Source organism: Protopterus annectens, chromosome 3.part1, assembly GCF_019279795.1.
Source record: "Protopterus annectens isolate FY-2018-M chromosome 3.part1, PAN1.0, whole genome shotgun sequence".
In the NCBI taxonomy this organism is placed as follows: Eukaryota; Metazoa; Chordata; order Ceratodontiformes; family Protopteridae; genus Protopterus; species Protopterus annectens.
The window spans coordinates 997,265,516-997,280,270 of NC_056732.1; the positions used below are offsets into that span (position 1 = coordinate 997,265,516).

The 14,755-nt window shown below is 38.0% G+C and overlaps 1 protein-coding gene across 1 annotated transcript in view; it reads right to left on the reverse strand.

Annotated features, from left to right (window-relative positions):
• CCHR3.PART1H8orf34 (chromosome chr3.part1 C8orf34 homolog) overlaps positions 1 to 14,755 on the reverse strand; it is a 3,081,413-nt gene that overhangs the window by 1,005,824 nt on the left and 2,060,834 nt on the right. Inside the window, exon 9 of the mRNA XM_044067160.1 lies at positions 4,337 to 4,422. Within this exon, the coding sequence (XP_043923095.1) occupies positions 4,337 to 4,422 (86 nt within the window). The remainder of the gene's footprint in view (positions 1 to 4,336; positions 4,423 to 14,755) is intronic.

Here is a 14,755-nt window from a genome sequence, read left to right on the forward strand (position 1 = left end):
TGAAAGACAGCAGTGACACTGCCCAATGTGCACTCCACATGCCTATCTGATCAGACTCTTTTGAGGACAGTAGCATGGTCAATGTTTGTTGATCAGTACAGAGAGTAAATTTATGACCCCACAAGCAAGTTCTCCATTTTACAACAGCCCACACACATCCAAGAACCTCTTTTTCAACTGTAGAATATTTCCTAGGCAGCAGTCCATTCTGTATGGTCAGGGTGAACTTGAGCGAGGGAACTCCAAGCCCATAATCGGATGCATCAGTAGAAACTACAGGAGGCAAACCAAGTTCAAATAAAGCCAACGCTGGACTGTCAATCAACCACTCTTTCACTGATAGAAAACTGCACTGAGCTTCATCATGAAAATAGCATATTTTGGTGGAGGCAGGCACCTAGAGGTTCAACAATGGTGACAAAGTGTGGAATAAACGTATTATACCAAGATGCAAGTCCAAGGAAGGAGTGTGGTTTGGAAACACTGGTGGGAGGTGGGGCATGGAAAAAAGCCTCAAGGTGCTCCTGATCAGGCTGAGCCCCTCGTGCTTTAACATTATGGCCCAGAAAACACATGGCCTAACTGAAATTACATTTTGACTCATTAAGCCATAATCCTGCATCTTTTATGAGCTTAAAAACCACCTGAACTGTCCAGTCATGGTCAGCCTGTGTTCATCCCCACAAAATTATATCATCTAAGAAGTATGCAGCATTTGGCAACCCCTGCAAAATTGCAGCAAGCATCTTTTGAAAAGCAGATGGAGCAGATGCTAACCTGTATGGAACCCAGCAAAACCGTAACAAGCCGTCATGAATAAGAAAGGCAGTCAAGTCACAGCTATCTTCATGAAGCAAAAGCTGAAAGTATGCACTTTCTAAATCAATGGCAGAGAACACTGTTGCTCCTTTCAGCAAGGATAGCATTTCATCAATGTGAGGAAGAGGAAAGCTGTCTGTAATGATAGCTTTATTATGTTCTCTCAAATCAATGCATAGGTGAATGCCACCAGTCCTCTTTTGAACCACCACAATGGGTGAGACCCAGGGAGAAGCATCAGTTCTTTCAATAATCCCACCTTGAAGAAGAAGATTGAGCTCTACACTTACATCCTGACAAACTGACAGAGGTAAGCGATGTAAATTTTGTCGTACTAGAGTAACAGAATCCAACAGTCTAACTTTGTGTATGAAGGCTTTTGCACAACCCAGGATCAGAGGAGGTAATGCAGCAGTAGAAAGACGCATGACAGGAACCAAGTTCGTGGTAGCACATGGTAAGACAGTACTGCCATTAAAGCACAAATGTAGACCCTTTATTAAATCTATACCCAACAAAGCAGTTCCAGACTCCACAATGAAAACAAATGTTGAGCATGTAACATCATCTAAGGACACAGTAACTGGTAAGCAGCCAAGTACAGGAAGTGGAGCATAGGAATAAGATACTAACTTAACCGAAGGTGGCAATAAAGGTTCCCCTTGAAAGTGTGCATCATATATACATTTAAGCAAAATGGATACTGGTGAGCCAGAATCTACAATGAGATCCACAAGTGCGGTAGCAGTTGAAGTTTTCATTGTGACACTGCAATGGATTCTCTCAGATGATGAATGGTCACTTAGTAAAGGATATGTAGCTCAGGTAAGGCAACTTCCTGCACATGGCATATTTGCAAGGAACAGCAAACATGTGCGAAATGACCAGTCGGAGGCTGCAGAAGGTGTAGCAGTTGAAGGCTGTGAAAAAGACAAGGACTTGGAAGAAGGCCTGTGGCAGTGGTGACCAGCAGCAGAGACAGGTTGAGTATGTAAAGTCTGTACCAGCACTGGACTATCACTCGAAATAAACTTTGCCTGCTCACCTGCAGCTTCAATTTGAGTAGCAATTGTAATAGGTTTATCCAAAGTCAAGTTGGGTTCTAAAAGTAATCGTTCACATATACAATGAATAGACACGTTCCACCAACTGATCATGTAACATTTCATCCAGTTTAATATCAAACTCACATTTAACTGCTAAGTCTCTTAATATGGCCACATACTGAGAAATAATTTCATGAGCAGTCCAAGCAAATTTTCTAAAAGCATACCGCTCGGCAGCAACATTCTTCAGTGGAGCAAAATGAGCACATAAATCCCTAATGGTGTCCTCCAGTGACATACCTTGGTTCAGAAGCGTGTAAAACAGTCTTGGACCTTCTGTTCCCAGACAGTGAAAGAGAAGTGCCTTTTGGCATGTTTCCGGCCATTCACATCCTGATGCATTAACAATCAGCATGTAGTTATTAAACATTTTCACCCACATGTCAAACGGTATAGCTGGTTCACCTGGGCATGGCAAAAATGGTGGTTGAAAAGGAGTAGCAGCAACAGCCATTGTAAATAAGCAGAAACAACTAAGTACCTCGTCGTCAAATTGTTAAATTGCCAGAAGATTAATACAGACAGACTCCAAGTTCAGCATTAAAATATTTCCTTGATTTGACCATCCAAAGCAACAACAGGAAGCCTATACACTTTTCTACATATTATGACCTCACTTCTCTTTCTTCCTGCATCCTCTATCTCCACCTAGTGACGCAAGACCAGAACACAACAGGTAGTTCTAACAAAAGTCTGCGGACCCAATGGGGTAGGAGCTGGGAGAACCCCCATTTGAATTTGTCTCTTGAGAAATTTCCTCATCATCCTATCCACATCTGCTTTGGTCAAACTTCTTGAAGATCGAGAAGATAAAGCCCTGGAAGAAGTCCTGGAGTGGTGGCATCTCTCCAGGAAAGGAGATGGGAAACAAGATGTTATCAGATCCTTGGTTTTAGCCTTTGGATGTGAAGAAATCAGATCAGAGGTTTTAGATGAGGAATGAATGAAAATGGCAGCGTCAATCATTTCTTATACTAGCCACCTAAGAAACAACACTTCTTGATTAATAAAATGGAATGATTACCAAGAACATAAGAAAGGTTATATGAACGTTTAAGGAAAGATCATAGGTAACAAAAGTGTTTAGCTACCATTCAGTTTTGTGTATTATCTGTCAACAAGCTCCAGTGTAAAGCTTTACATCATGTAAGTCACCCAGATCTGTCATGCAGTATCTCACATTATCATATGCTCCACAAGAAATTAATAATAAACAAATAAATACACAAGCAGGATAAATAAGTCAAGATCTGCTGAAGTAAGCAGTACAATATGAAGCCACAGCAGAGTCAGGCAAGAATGTACGTATGATATCTGGTAAAGGAAATATACCAAAATGTGCTTACTAACATCAGACTCAGACACTGCTAATCCAAGAAGAGTAGCACGCTGAGGAGATGAAGGATAAGGTTCGTTAGTAGAATTCACACATCTTGCTCATTTGAACATGCCATCAAGCACAACAGAATGGAAGAAGCAAGAATAGAAGAGACCCCACTCAGATGGGTAGAAATTCCCAATAACTCTATCATGTGTCAAAATGCAGCATCAAAATTCAAAGGCAGAGCATTCTCAGATCTACTCAGTTTTGTAATGGACCCAGCACTGTGTCTGTCATCAGAGATTGCCAGAGCCTGTGCAATGGCACAATGAACACAGGGCAGTATAACTTATGGAATAGGTACGATCTGATATGCAGTACATTCAACACACTACCGTTTATGGATATTTAAGCTGCTTTATTTAAGTCAACAATGAATAAAAGGGCACAAACACAAGAAAACAATTAAAATGTCAGAGACTGTATAAATGAAAAACACAACATCAATATCTTGTTGAAATGGCTGATAATTCCAGTCTATTAAAACTATTAAAATTTACACAAGTGTTTAGCACCAACTGCAGAATGAAAACGCAACTTGAAGAATTAATAATAAACAAAATCCACTGATTAAAATGAATTACTGACTTCTGCATTAAGTAGAATGTATTATAAAAAAATAAGCAAAAACAGAACTAGTAGAAGTAAAAAAAATCACTAGCAGCTAAATATCACCAGTTCAGAACACAGGATAGTCTAGATTTGATTATTAGGTTGTTGTTACCAAACAGAATCTAAGAACAGTGACCAAGTCCTGTCAGGGATGATGCAACTTCTATGTTGTAAACTGCAAGAACATAAAGTAACTATGGGATCACAGTCTGACAGCTATTTATGGTTTAATAATGTGCAGCTGCTTTTGAATACTACCAGTACATTTGTTTTGATGCATTTCCCATAAGCAGTGGTCTGCTTCAGAAGATAGCTTCAGAGAGAAAAGAAACTTGTCTTTAGTTTACCTCAAAAATGTAGCATTTAAGTAACACAGCAACATTTCTTTACAGGAAAATGTCTTCATCAGATTACTTACATGCTGTATCAGGAACAGCTTGTTCTGGTGACTGCAACAGCTGCAGGGCATCCTCTTGTATTTCTATCATGCTGTCTCCTTGAAGTCTGCAAAATATGAGAAGGGAAAAAGCCACTGAAATAAGTAAACTTCCTCATACCAGAATATAATCATTTTAGGCCCTGTACATATCAGTTTATAACCTTTAATGTACATTTGAGATTCAGACTTTGCATTCTTCAGAAAATGCACATGAACAAATATCCTGTTATTCTAGCCACTTTCTAAATATAACAGGAAGTCAGAGACACATCACCAATATGGACAGCAGGTTTATAATATAGAGGATTTTGTGTTTTTTATTATGTTGCTGTCACTGGCTGGCCAGGACTGGCTGATTTGACTGCCTACTGTGAAACCCAACCTTAAAAAGTTAAAGAGAGGGTGCTTAAGGTGCTTAACATTTATTAAGATCAGGTCTCGCATTACAGTAGAGCTTAACTAATTTGCCTTTTTCAGAAAATCAGAGCATAATCTCCGTGCTCAATGTACTACATACATTTTAATTCTTTGCAAGATCAATTATAATTATTTTGTTTTAAAATGTCTACCCCTTTAATTTGATCACTAGATTATTTGTTTTGTTTTATTTGAATTAAATTTCAAATTAGTGACAACAATCATTTACATTCATTAATATTAGATTATCCCTTTTTAAATATTTTGTCTAATGGCATTAACAAGAGTTTCTATTGATAAAATATGCAACAAAGTCAAGAGAAGGCAGCCCATTTCTTTGCACCTTTAGTAATTTTAATTCTTTCAAATTAAAGGGATGTAAGTTCAGCATACATCAAAGAATATACATTTTAATCTAATAATATTTAAAAATGAAGGTAGAAATAAATCTAAACGTTTCAATAACATTAAAGAAATAATTTCAGTTTTATAAATCAGACACTTTTATTGTTGAGACTAATAATCACTAAATCTGTCTTTTTCAAGTCAGCATGATCAATTATGGTATTAATTTTTATTCTGACTTGTTTTTCTCTTTTAATTATAGACCACATTTTATCACTTAAGTGGTAGCCATGAGGTTTAATGAGGAGACTTGAAAAGCACTTTATAGGTTTATTGCACTTACATGACATTTGAAAAATAAAAAAAAATCTAGATGGAAACAAATGCAGCATTTTCTACCCAGAAGGGTTTTTTATGTGAACTGATATATTCTTGACTTAATCAGAAATAGTAATATCACCGTTTAGGCAAGGTTTGACTACTGCCTCTTTTCTGATCACTAGGATATGATAGCGAAAGATCATTCTGATTTCCTTTTGCCACTCATAGAAACAAGCCTACACTTTCATTTATGTTAGAGGACACAGATATGATAAATCAGTCAAAAACAGAGATTTCTCAGTTTACTAGGTAGGACTTAAATCAACAAGCCTCCTTGGTATCCTGGAGATAGATACACACACACATCTCTCTCTCTCTCTCTAGATTTTATATATATATATATATATATATATGTATATATATATATATATATATATATATATATATATATATATATATTCAGTATTTTTCTGTGTAATAACTTGCACAGAATTGTTATAAAAAACTAGTCAAGGTGTTGCATACAAAGGCAGAGACTGGGGTGGTATTCAAGTTCCTCCTACTTGCATAAGATACATGTATTACATTATGAAAAGATCTAACCTGTAAAAAAAATCATAAAAAGGCTGCTGTCAGAAAGGACAAAAGTACATGGAAGGTCCCTGTCACTGATATTAGCTAATTAGCTTGGGAAGGTAGTATTTGTGCCCATTCAGTGTAGAGGTGAGGCGGAGCAGGATATAGATGTATATATAGATTTAAGCTATATCTATATATGGAGAGACAAAACACCTGGTATTAATGACTCAGTGAATATTAAATGTTTTCTGAAGAATAGAAGACTGAAGATTTTAAAATGAACTGTCTATATTATGTTATTAGATGTGTGCCTTTAAATGACTGTATTCCTTTTGCTAGTGCACTTTAAGTAATTGATTGTTTTATTAGGTAATTATTTTTATTTGATATATAAGGGGATGTTGCTGTGTGCATTTTATTTCATTCTGAAGAAGTCTTTTGAGATAAAAGTGATATTAAACTGTGTTTTTTCGCTGGTTGCTGGTGGTTTCCTTCATTGTTTGGTCAGACTGATGGTTTGTTTTTTATTAGTTTTTGTTGCTGCTTCATCATTGACACTGTTGTTTTTCCATTATGCAATAATATTATTTGAAAAAGTAAAACAAAAATTAAATAATGCCATTGCATAACAATAATAATATACTCCTATGTGAATGGGTGATGCAATATTGACTCACAGCTGGATATGTTTGATCACTCAGGCCTCAAAATTATGACCAAACCATGCTAATAATGGGTAAACCTTGCAGTATCAGCATTTGTTAGTTTCTCTCTCACTCTCTTCACACACACACACACACACACACACACACACACACACATATATATATATATATATATATATATATATATATATATGGGTGTATGAGTGTATATCTATTTTTGAATATATATCAGTTTTATTAAAACTAAAATGTATTTTGATTTAAACACATATCACAATGCATAACAAACTTGACATTTCAGACAATAAAGCCTTTGTTGAGGAATTTTTCAGTGCAAAAAATTCTAAAACTGTGTGCCACAAATGTATATATATATATATATATATATATATATATATATATATATATATATATATATATATGGATTCACTTCAGAAGCTCGAATTTACAAAATCTCGAACTGCAAATAACTGTAAGCAAAAGATCGAGTTTCGTAAACTCGAACTTCTGAAGCGAAAATAAAAAATAAAGACAAACTTTGCTTTTGCAAGGGGCCCCCCTGCACCACCCCCATGTGGGGGGCTGTGCCCCCCACACCCCCTACTGAAATATGCCAACTCCAAGATCGCGCTACAGTGGGGAAATGGGAAATCTCCCGTCTTGCGCTGTATGTGGAACCGCAAAATGGGAGATTTCTCATTTCCTGTCAACACCGCAAAAAAAAAAAAAAAAACATTACGTACACACAGAGCGTACAAGAATCCTTGCCTCTGTGTGCACGCAATGTATTAAGGTAAGTAAACTCTTATTTTTACACACTACACATCTTCGATTTACTGAAATCTCGATCATATAGTCTCGACCATATGACATTCGAGATTTCAGTAATTCGATTATGTGAAGTGTTCCCATATATATATATTTATACACACACACACACACACACACACACACACACACACACACACACACACACACACAGACACACACACACACACACACACACACACACACAAACACACACACACACATATATATGTTTTGCTGGACTAGTAAAACACAAACAGCCCCTCACTCAAATTTATATAATCCAGCTCCAAGGTCTCCATACTTTGGACAAAAGAGACTACTCCAAAAAACAACAATCTTGGACTTAATATATGTACATCCACATTTTTGCTTATTTAACCTCAGTGCTCAGGGATTCACACTAAAGAGCCTCAACATCTCGAATGGTTACTGGAAAGTGGAGTTCTCTTGTATCCTGTAATTGTATACAGAGATGTAGAAGTCAAGAAGCAAAATCAATTGAAAGGGTCCTTTTCCCTCATCTAACACTTCTGCACTTCTTCACAGCTTTGTTCTTCCCTTCATACCCAACTAAACAAAGAATTTCTTTCCTAGTTTTAAAATGGTCCATTTCCCTAGCTCTGATCTAGAACTTCTGCACTTCTTATTCAGCTCTTTTCATTCAAATCTAACTAAACAAATAAAAACAAAAATAAAAGGCAAGTGTTTTCAACTTTTAAAAAAGGTCCATTTCCCCCAGTTTAGTAATCTAGTACATTTGCACCTCTTAGCTATCTCCGTTTTTCCCTTCTGAGGAGGGGAAAGAAGTCTTTTCTACATTTGAAAAGCATAGCAAACTGCTTGCTACAGCTTATATTGCAGGCAAAGTGTTGAAACCAATGATTCTTTCCTGGCTGCAACACCAGTATGAATTGCAAATAATTTCCTTATCTGCATTCAAAAATGCTGTTACAGAAATAAATGCTGGTACTGCACTGATTGTGCTCCCTAGCACTTTGCACCCTGGGCATCTGCCACCTTCCATCCACTGAACTATGCTTCTGAGAGTATGCTCATCTTATCAGCAAACTACTTTATAATCCTCAGCTGAGCATAGGTGTTTTCAACATCTTAAATTCTGAAGTCCCAGTGCAGACATATACCTAAACCTAATGTAACAAGGTGGTTTCTACAAGTGTTTTTTAAGATTTACTAAGCATGCACATTGAAATGGTTAACATGGGCTGTGGAAGGTAGGAGCTACTAAGAAGTGTTTACAAACACTTTGAAAAATATGAGATATTGACTACATTTACATTAGTGATACAGAAATGGAGTCTAATATTGTAATGCTGGAGTTAGCAAGTGAAGTGAAAATTCTATGGGCAAATAGTTATGAATATTAGCGATATTTTGTTATCTATATTAGCATAAAAATCATTTGACTTACAGCTCAACAATGGTGCCATCTAATGGAAATATTAAGGCACACAATTCTAACACCATTTTCCATCTAGCATCCATGGTTTTGAATTATTTTAAATATTGTGAAAATATTATACATTTAATTTGCATATATTGTTCAATATCACAAAAGAGCAGTGTGCTACCAACTCATGTTACACATCACTGGACTGTTGCTGAACAGATTAACAATTCTCCCCCAAGTCCCAATTCATACACCTTGGGTCAATCTTGCAAACTTACAGACATGTAACCCTTTGCTTTACCACAACACTAGTCATTTCTGGCAAATAATATGCCATTTTTCTTTCATACATTTTTAGTATAAAATTAACATCACCACATAGACTCCTGTCTGTGCATAGTCCATTGATGAAAGAGGAACTTTCTCATTTCACATTTTTTGTAGTTGGCATGATGTATGAGATATTAAATCATAAGGAGTGTTTTCCCAGCTGAGAAATTTGGAGAAATATCTATCAGAAAGCAGTGGTTACCTGATAGCACAGACTTCGGGGATAATGAGGATAAATTAATCTCTTGCTGCTCAGGACTAAAGGAGACAAAGAGAAGGGAGGAAGTACAGGGAATATAAGGAGAGTCAATGTATGTTGTCATTTATAAATATGAGGTCTAAAACATTAAAGAGCAAGCTGAATAACTGATGAGACAGTTAAAACTGAATTTGTAGTATGAGAGGCAAGGGACTACATGGGACGGCCGCGGTGGTGCAGTGGTTAGTGTTGTCACCTCACAGCAAGAGGATCTCAAGTTCGATCTTTGGCTGGGATGTCTTCTGCATGGAGTCTGCATGTCCTCCCTGCAGTCATGTGGGTTTCCTCCGAGTGCTCTGGTTTCCTCCCACAACCACAAAGACATGCTGCAAGTGGACTGGACACGCTAAAATTGGCCCTAGGCATGAGTGCGTGCATGTGTGTGCCTTCCATGGAAGGTTGGGCACTGGGCTGGCAACTCCACACTGTACAATTCCATTGCCAATCATGAGTGGACAAGGTGATCCGCTGTGGCGACCCCTAACCGGGGAAAGCCGAAAGAGAGAGAGGGAGGCAAGAAATTACTTGTTGTAGATCAACAGCAACCTCAGCAAGTAGTTTGTAGATGGCTCTCTAACAATAAAACCCAACATTGCTCCAGCCAGTTTTTTTTTCACAAAAGCTGTTTTCTTATCCATGAAGGACACTGCTGCTCTTGCATCATTAAAAGCAGTCATGCAGGTGGCATAAGGACGTCTTAAATAGACAGTGCTAATATGTTTCTTCTTATCATTGTATTCTACAGCTTCTCACTTTAAGAATACGTATTACCCTTAAATACAGTGAGATTGTGTAGTTTGGTAGACAAATTATGCCTGATTGCATGACAAAGTTGTACTTAAATGTATGCAGCAAGAGCTAGTTCTAGTCAACCTTCCTACATACGCACTTGTTGCTGGTGCTGGGATTAATTTATCACACAATCTTAAGACTCTGAATAACAGCAACTTGGTTTCTATTATCCTACTGGCAAATGATTGAGCTTCAGTGCACAACTGGTTTAATAAAGAATTCACTTTGATAGGTAACACCAATGTTGAAATTTGGGGACAGCACAGAGCTGAGACTTTAAAAGACAAAATCTGTAAAATGGAAAAATTACTTAAAAAAATACTGTGGTTTGCAATTAGACAATGTTTTTTTTTTCAGCAGTGTATTTCATTACACCATGCTCCTAAAGGTATTAAAATATTCAAGTTCCCAAATGAATTACAGGAAGGCTATCTACTGTACCAACAGCTTTTGGTACTCTTTGACTATACTGGCTTGGATTTCATGCGTTTACTAATTAGAGATAACCTCCACATTATGAGTTAATTTATGGAAGAAATCATATCCTTACCTCCACATTATGAGTTCATTTAAGGAAGAAATCATATCCTTCCAGAAAACAGTTGAACAAGACTTATTTTTTCCAGCCTTGGAAGAGATGTACATTAGAAGTTTTCACAGAGTAGAATCCTAGTGTGCAGAGTTAAAGAAAAGGAAAGAATGCAAACTTAGGTGAGATGAGTTAGAGTATTTACGCAAGCAAATGTATCCGCTACCAACTAACACAAGGAGGAACAGAAGTCCTTGATAGATATTGTGTAAATTAAAATGCTTTTTCCCAAAATACTGTGTGTACAGTGAAAGGAAATGTGCAAGGCCAAACAGCAGTTTTCAAAATAATATGGCTTGCTTTGCAAGAACAGTTATGTTCAGTTTAGATATTAATAACACATAGCTGTGGGCTTTATAGTAAATGCATCCTGTTAAAGAAAAAAAGGAAGTTGACTTTCTTGGCTTTCAGATGCAGAAATAAATAAATAATATGCAGACAGGTCAAGTGACGCAAAGATGATGTGGAGAGACTTTTGTGAAGTCTTCAGATACAGTGAGGACCAAAAAAGGGCATGAAATAACCATGGACTTTTTCATGACACAGACAGAAACCAGAAGAACAAGTCACAAGGACATTAAAAATAACATTGGTTGAAAAGAGTATATAAACTGGACAGTATGTGTCATTCAGTAGTGACGTTTTAGACTAAGTGTGCCTTAGTCTATTCATCTGTCTAGCTGTGTTATAATAGAATTGAAATCGCTCTGACAGAATTAACTGGCAAGAATTTGTTCTGAGACAAATAAAGTATAACAGATACAGTAGTACGGAGTTTGTCTGGTCACTTTTTGGACATTTTCTTCAGTGACAAAATAAAGACCTCTGTTTGACATTTCTTCAGAAAAGAAAGAAATACATTTCTTCAATCCTGCCTCCTACTTCATGGACTCTAACTTTCATACAGTACTCAATGAGCAACATGAATTTTTACAAGAGGATTTTTCTGTGGAAGACCCCATTCTGAGGAGATTGGTGAGATTATAAACCATGCAACTTCCCAGAACTTAACAGAGGTTCATTCACCTCTACACAGGCTTGTTCCTTATGAAACCAAGAAATGCCAAAAAAGGAAGGGGAGAAAACAGACTTGATTACTGCAAGAAATGACAAATTAGGTACTGTATTGTTTGAGTTTGATGGTTGCATCTGTTAAAAAATAATTTTGTTTACTTTGAAGGTGATTTTTTTAAACGGCCAACAGGAGTAGCTATGGGTACATCCTCTGCACCAAATTTTGCAAATACTGTGTTATGATGGTGGAAGAAAAAAATTGTTTTGGCTATAAATACAAGCAATGTATTTATAAATATTTCAAATACATGGATGCTGTACTAATTTTTGTGGAATGGTAATACTGACAGTATACTGCAGTTTTTGGAATATATTAATTCTACCACATCTTTTTAGTGTTTACACATCAGACTGAATTTGATAAATGTAAAATTATATAAAAATAATGTAAAAAGGAGTTCTGAATCCACCATTTTCAGGAAGCCAATATACTCCAATTGTATCCTCCACTACAACAGCCACCACTTCAATTGTCAAAAGAAACATTTATTCAAAGTGCAAAATATACATTTGTTAAGTTTGATTATGGAATATGCATTTTTTACTTTTGAACTGACTAAGTTAAAAGATATGTTTTTACAGGGGAATTTCCCTGAAAAACTATATGATGAATTGACAAATGTTTTATTCAGTCATAGATTCATAGGTTCATAGGTTCATACTAGGCTATCTGCCCTAGGGCATTTATAAGCCTAGCCAGAATGTGTTTGGCTTTCGCCACCCATTTTAAATTTATTTTGCTATGCCCTTTTTCGAGGTTAGTATACTGTGCCTCTGTCTAACAGTGACACAGAAGTGATACCTGGGGTAAACCTACGATCTCCCATCCACTCATCAAGATTCCTCTTGAATAGAGTCAATGAGGGACTCTGCCTAACCTGGACTGGGATTTTATTCCAGAGTGAAGGGAGCCTCTGGGTTATGAATCTGTCCCTCCAGCATGTCCTATTTATTTCAGTGCTGAGGTTCAAGTCTCTCGAGTGCGTAGCTCGATGGGATTTGGATTTTCTGAGGTGCAGCATGTCCATTAATTCTGGGTTGGACATGGCTTTATACGTCAGGCACAGATCTCCTCTGAACAGGCGGTGTGCCACTGAGTAGAGCTGGAGTTTCTTTAACCGGGCAGCATATGGCATCTGTTTGAGCCCTTTGATCCTCTTGGTGAGGTACTTTTGGGGTCTTTCCAGTTGCTGCAGGTGTCTGGTAAGGTACATCCCAAAAGGGGCATTGTACTCAATTATGGGCCTGATGAGGGATGAGTAAAGAGGCACGATGACCTCCCCTGATCTAGATGTGAATCCCTTCTTGATTAGGTGGGCTATATCAAATGTTTTTCTAACCACTTTGGCCACGTGGTTGTCAAATGAGAGATTGCTATCAACTTGGGTCCCCAGGTCCCTAATTACTTCTGCCGTACTTAATGGATTACCACCTATGTGGTAATTTGTGGGCACTTTGTTTTTGCCAAAGGGGATAACTATACACTTTTTGGCATTTAGCTTGAGGCCAGGGCTCTGGCACCAGTTGTCTGTTTCTATGAGGCCCTTTTGGAGGATGCTTGTGTCGGCTGGAGAGTCGATTATGGCGCCCAGTTTGCAGTCATCTGGGAACTTGATCAGCCACAGTCCTTCCGTGTTGGCCTGCACCTCCGAGAAATATATACCGAACAAGAGAGGTCCCAGGACTGAGCCTTGTGGGACACCACTTGTAACTGGTTTGGAGTCTGACATGGCTCCAGCAATTCTAACCATGTGGGTTCTGTCCTTGAGCCAGTTTGCAATCCATCTAGAGACATAGGGGTTTATATTTAAGCTGGTGAGCTTATCTATAATGCCCGAGTGAGGTATTGTATCGAAGGCTTTTGTGAGGTCCAGGTAGGCTGTGTGGACCACCTTCCCCTCGTCAATGGCCTTGGTGACTGTTTCAAAGAAATCAACCAGATTTAAGAGGCAGGATCTGCCCTTAACAAAGCCGAACTTGGTAGGATCCAGTGTCTGTAGGTCCCCAATATCTTTATTTATGAGGTCCATGATGATCCTTTCCATAGCTTTGCAGACCAAGCTAGTCAGGCTTATGGGGCGATAGTTTCCAGGATCCGTTGAGGCACCACCTTTATGGAGAGGGACCACTGTTGCTGTACGCCACTCTTTGGGCACATATCCTGTAGTAACGCTGAGATTGAACAGTAGTTTTATGTTTGGGTTTAGCTCTTCTTGGAATTCATGCAGGACGCAGCCCGGGACACCGTCTGGTCCCATTGATGCTGTGTTTCTTGCTTTGGAGAGGGCGGCTCTTACCTGAGCATCTGAGATGTCAGGGGGGCAGCACTCTGCTGGGATAGATATTTGCCCTTTTGGTGGGGAGGGGGGGGTTTGCGCTGAACCTGTCAGCTAGGATGTTGGCAATGTCTGTGGGTTCAGTGTATTTTTTGTCATTTTGGACTAATTCTGAGCATATCTGGGAATTACCACCCAGGTTCCTAACATAACTAAAGAAAGCCTTGTGATTATCCTTAGTGTCCTGTGCAATTTTTCTCTCAAAGCTGGCCTTAGACAATTTTATGAGTGCCTGTAGATTTTTGCTAATACTGATCAGTGATGCCTTCCCTTTTTGGGATTTTGCTCTATCATTTAGTAGCTTCCTCCTTCTATTGTATAGTTTGTTTATGGCTGGGGTCCACCAGACAGAACGTCTGCCTTTGGAGGATTGGTTCTTGGTTTTATTTGGGATCGCATGATCCATGCATTCCTGAAGGTGTTCATAGAATGCGTTTATAAAGGATTCTGAGGTCTGGGCCATATTTTCCACA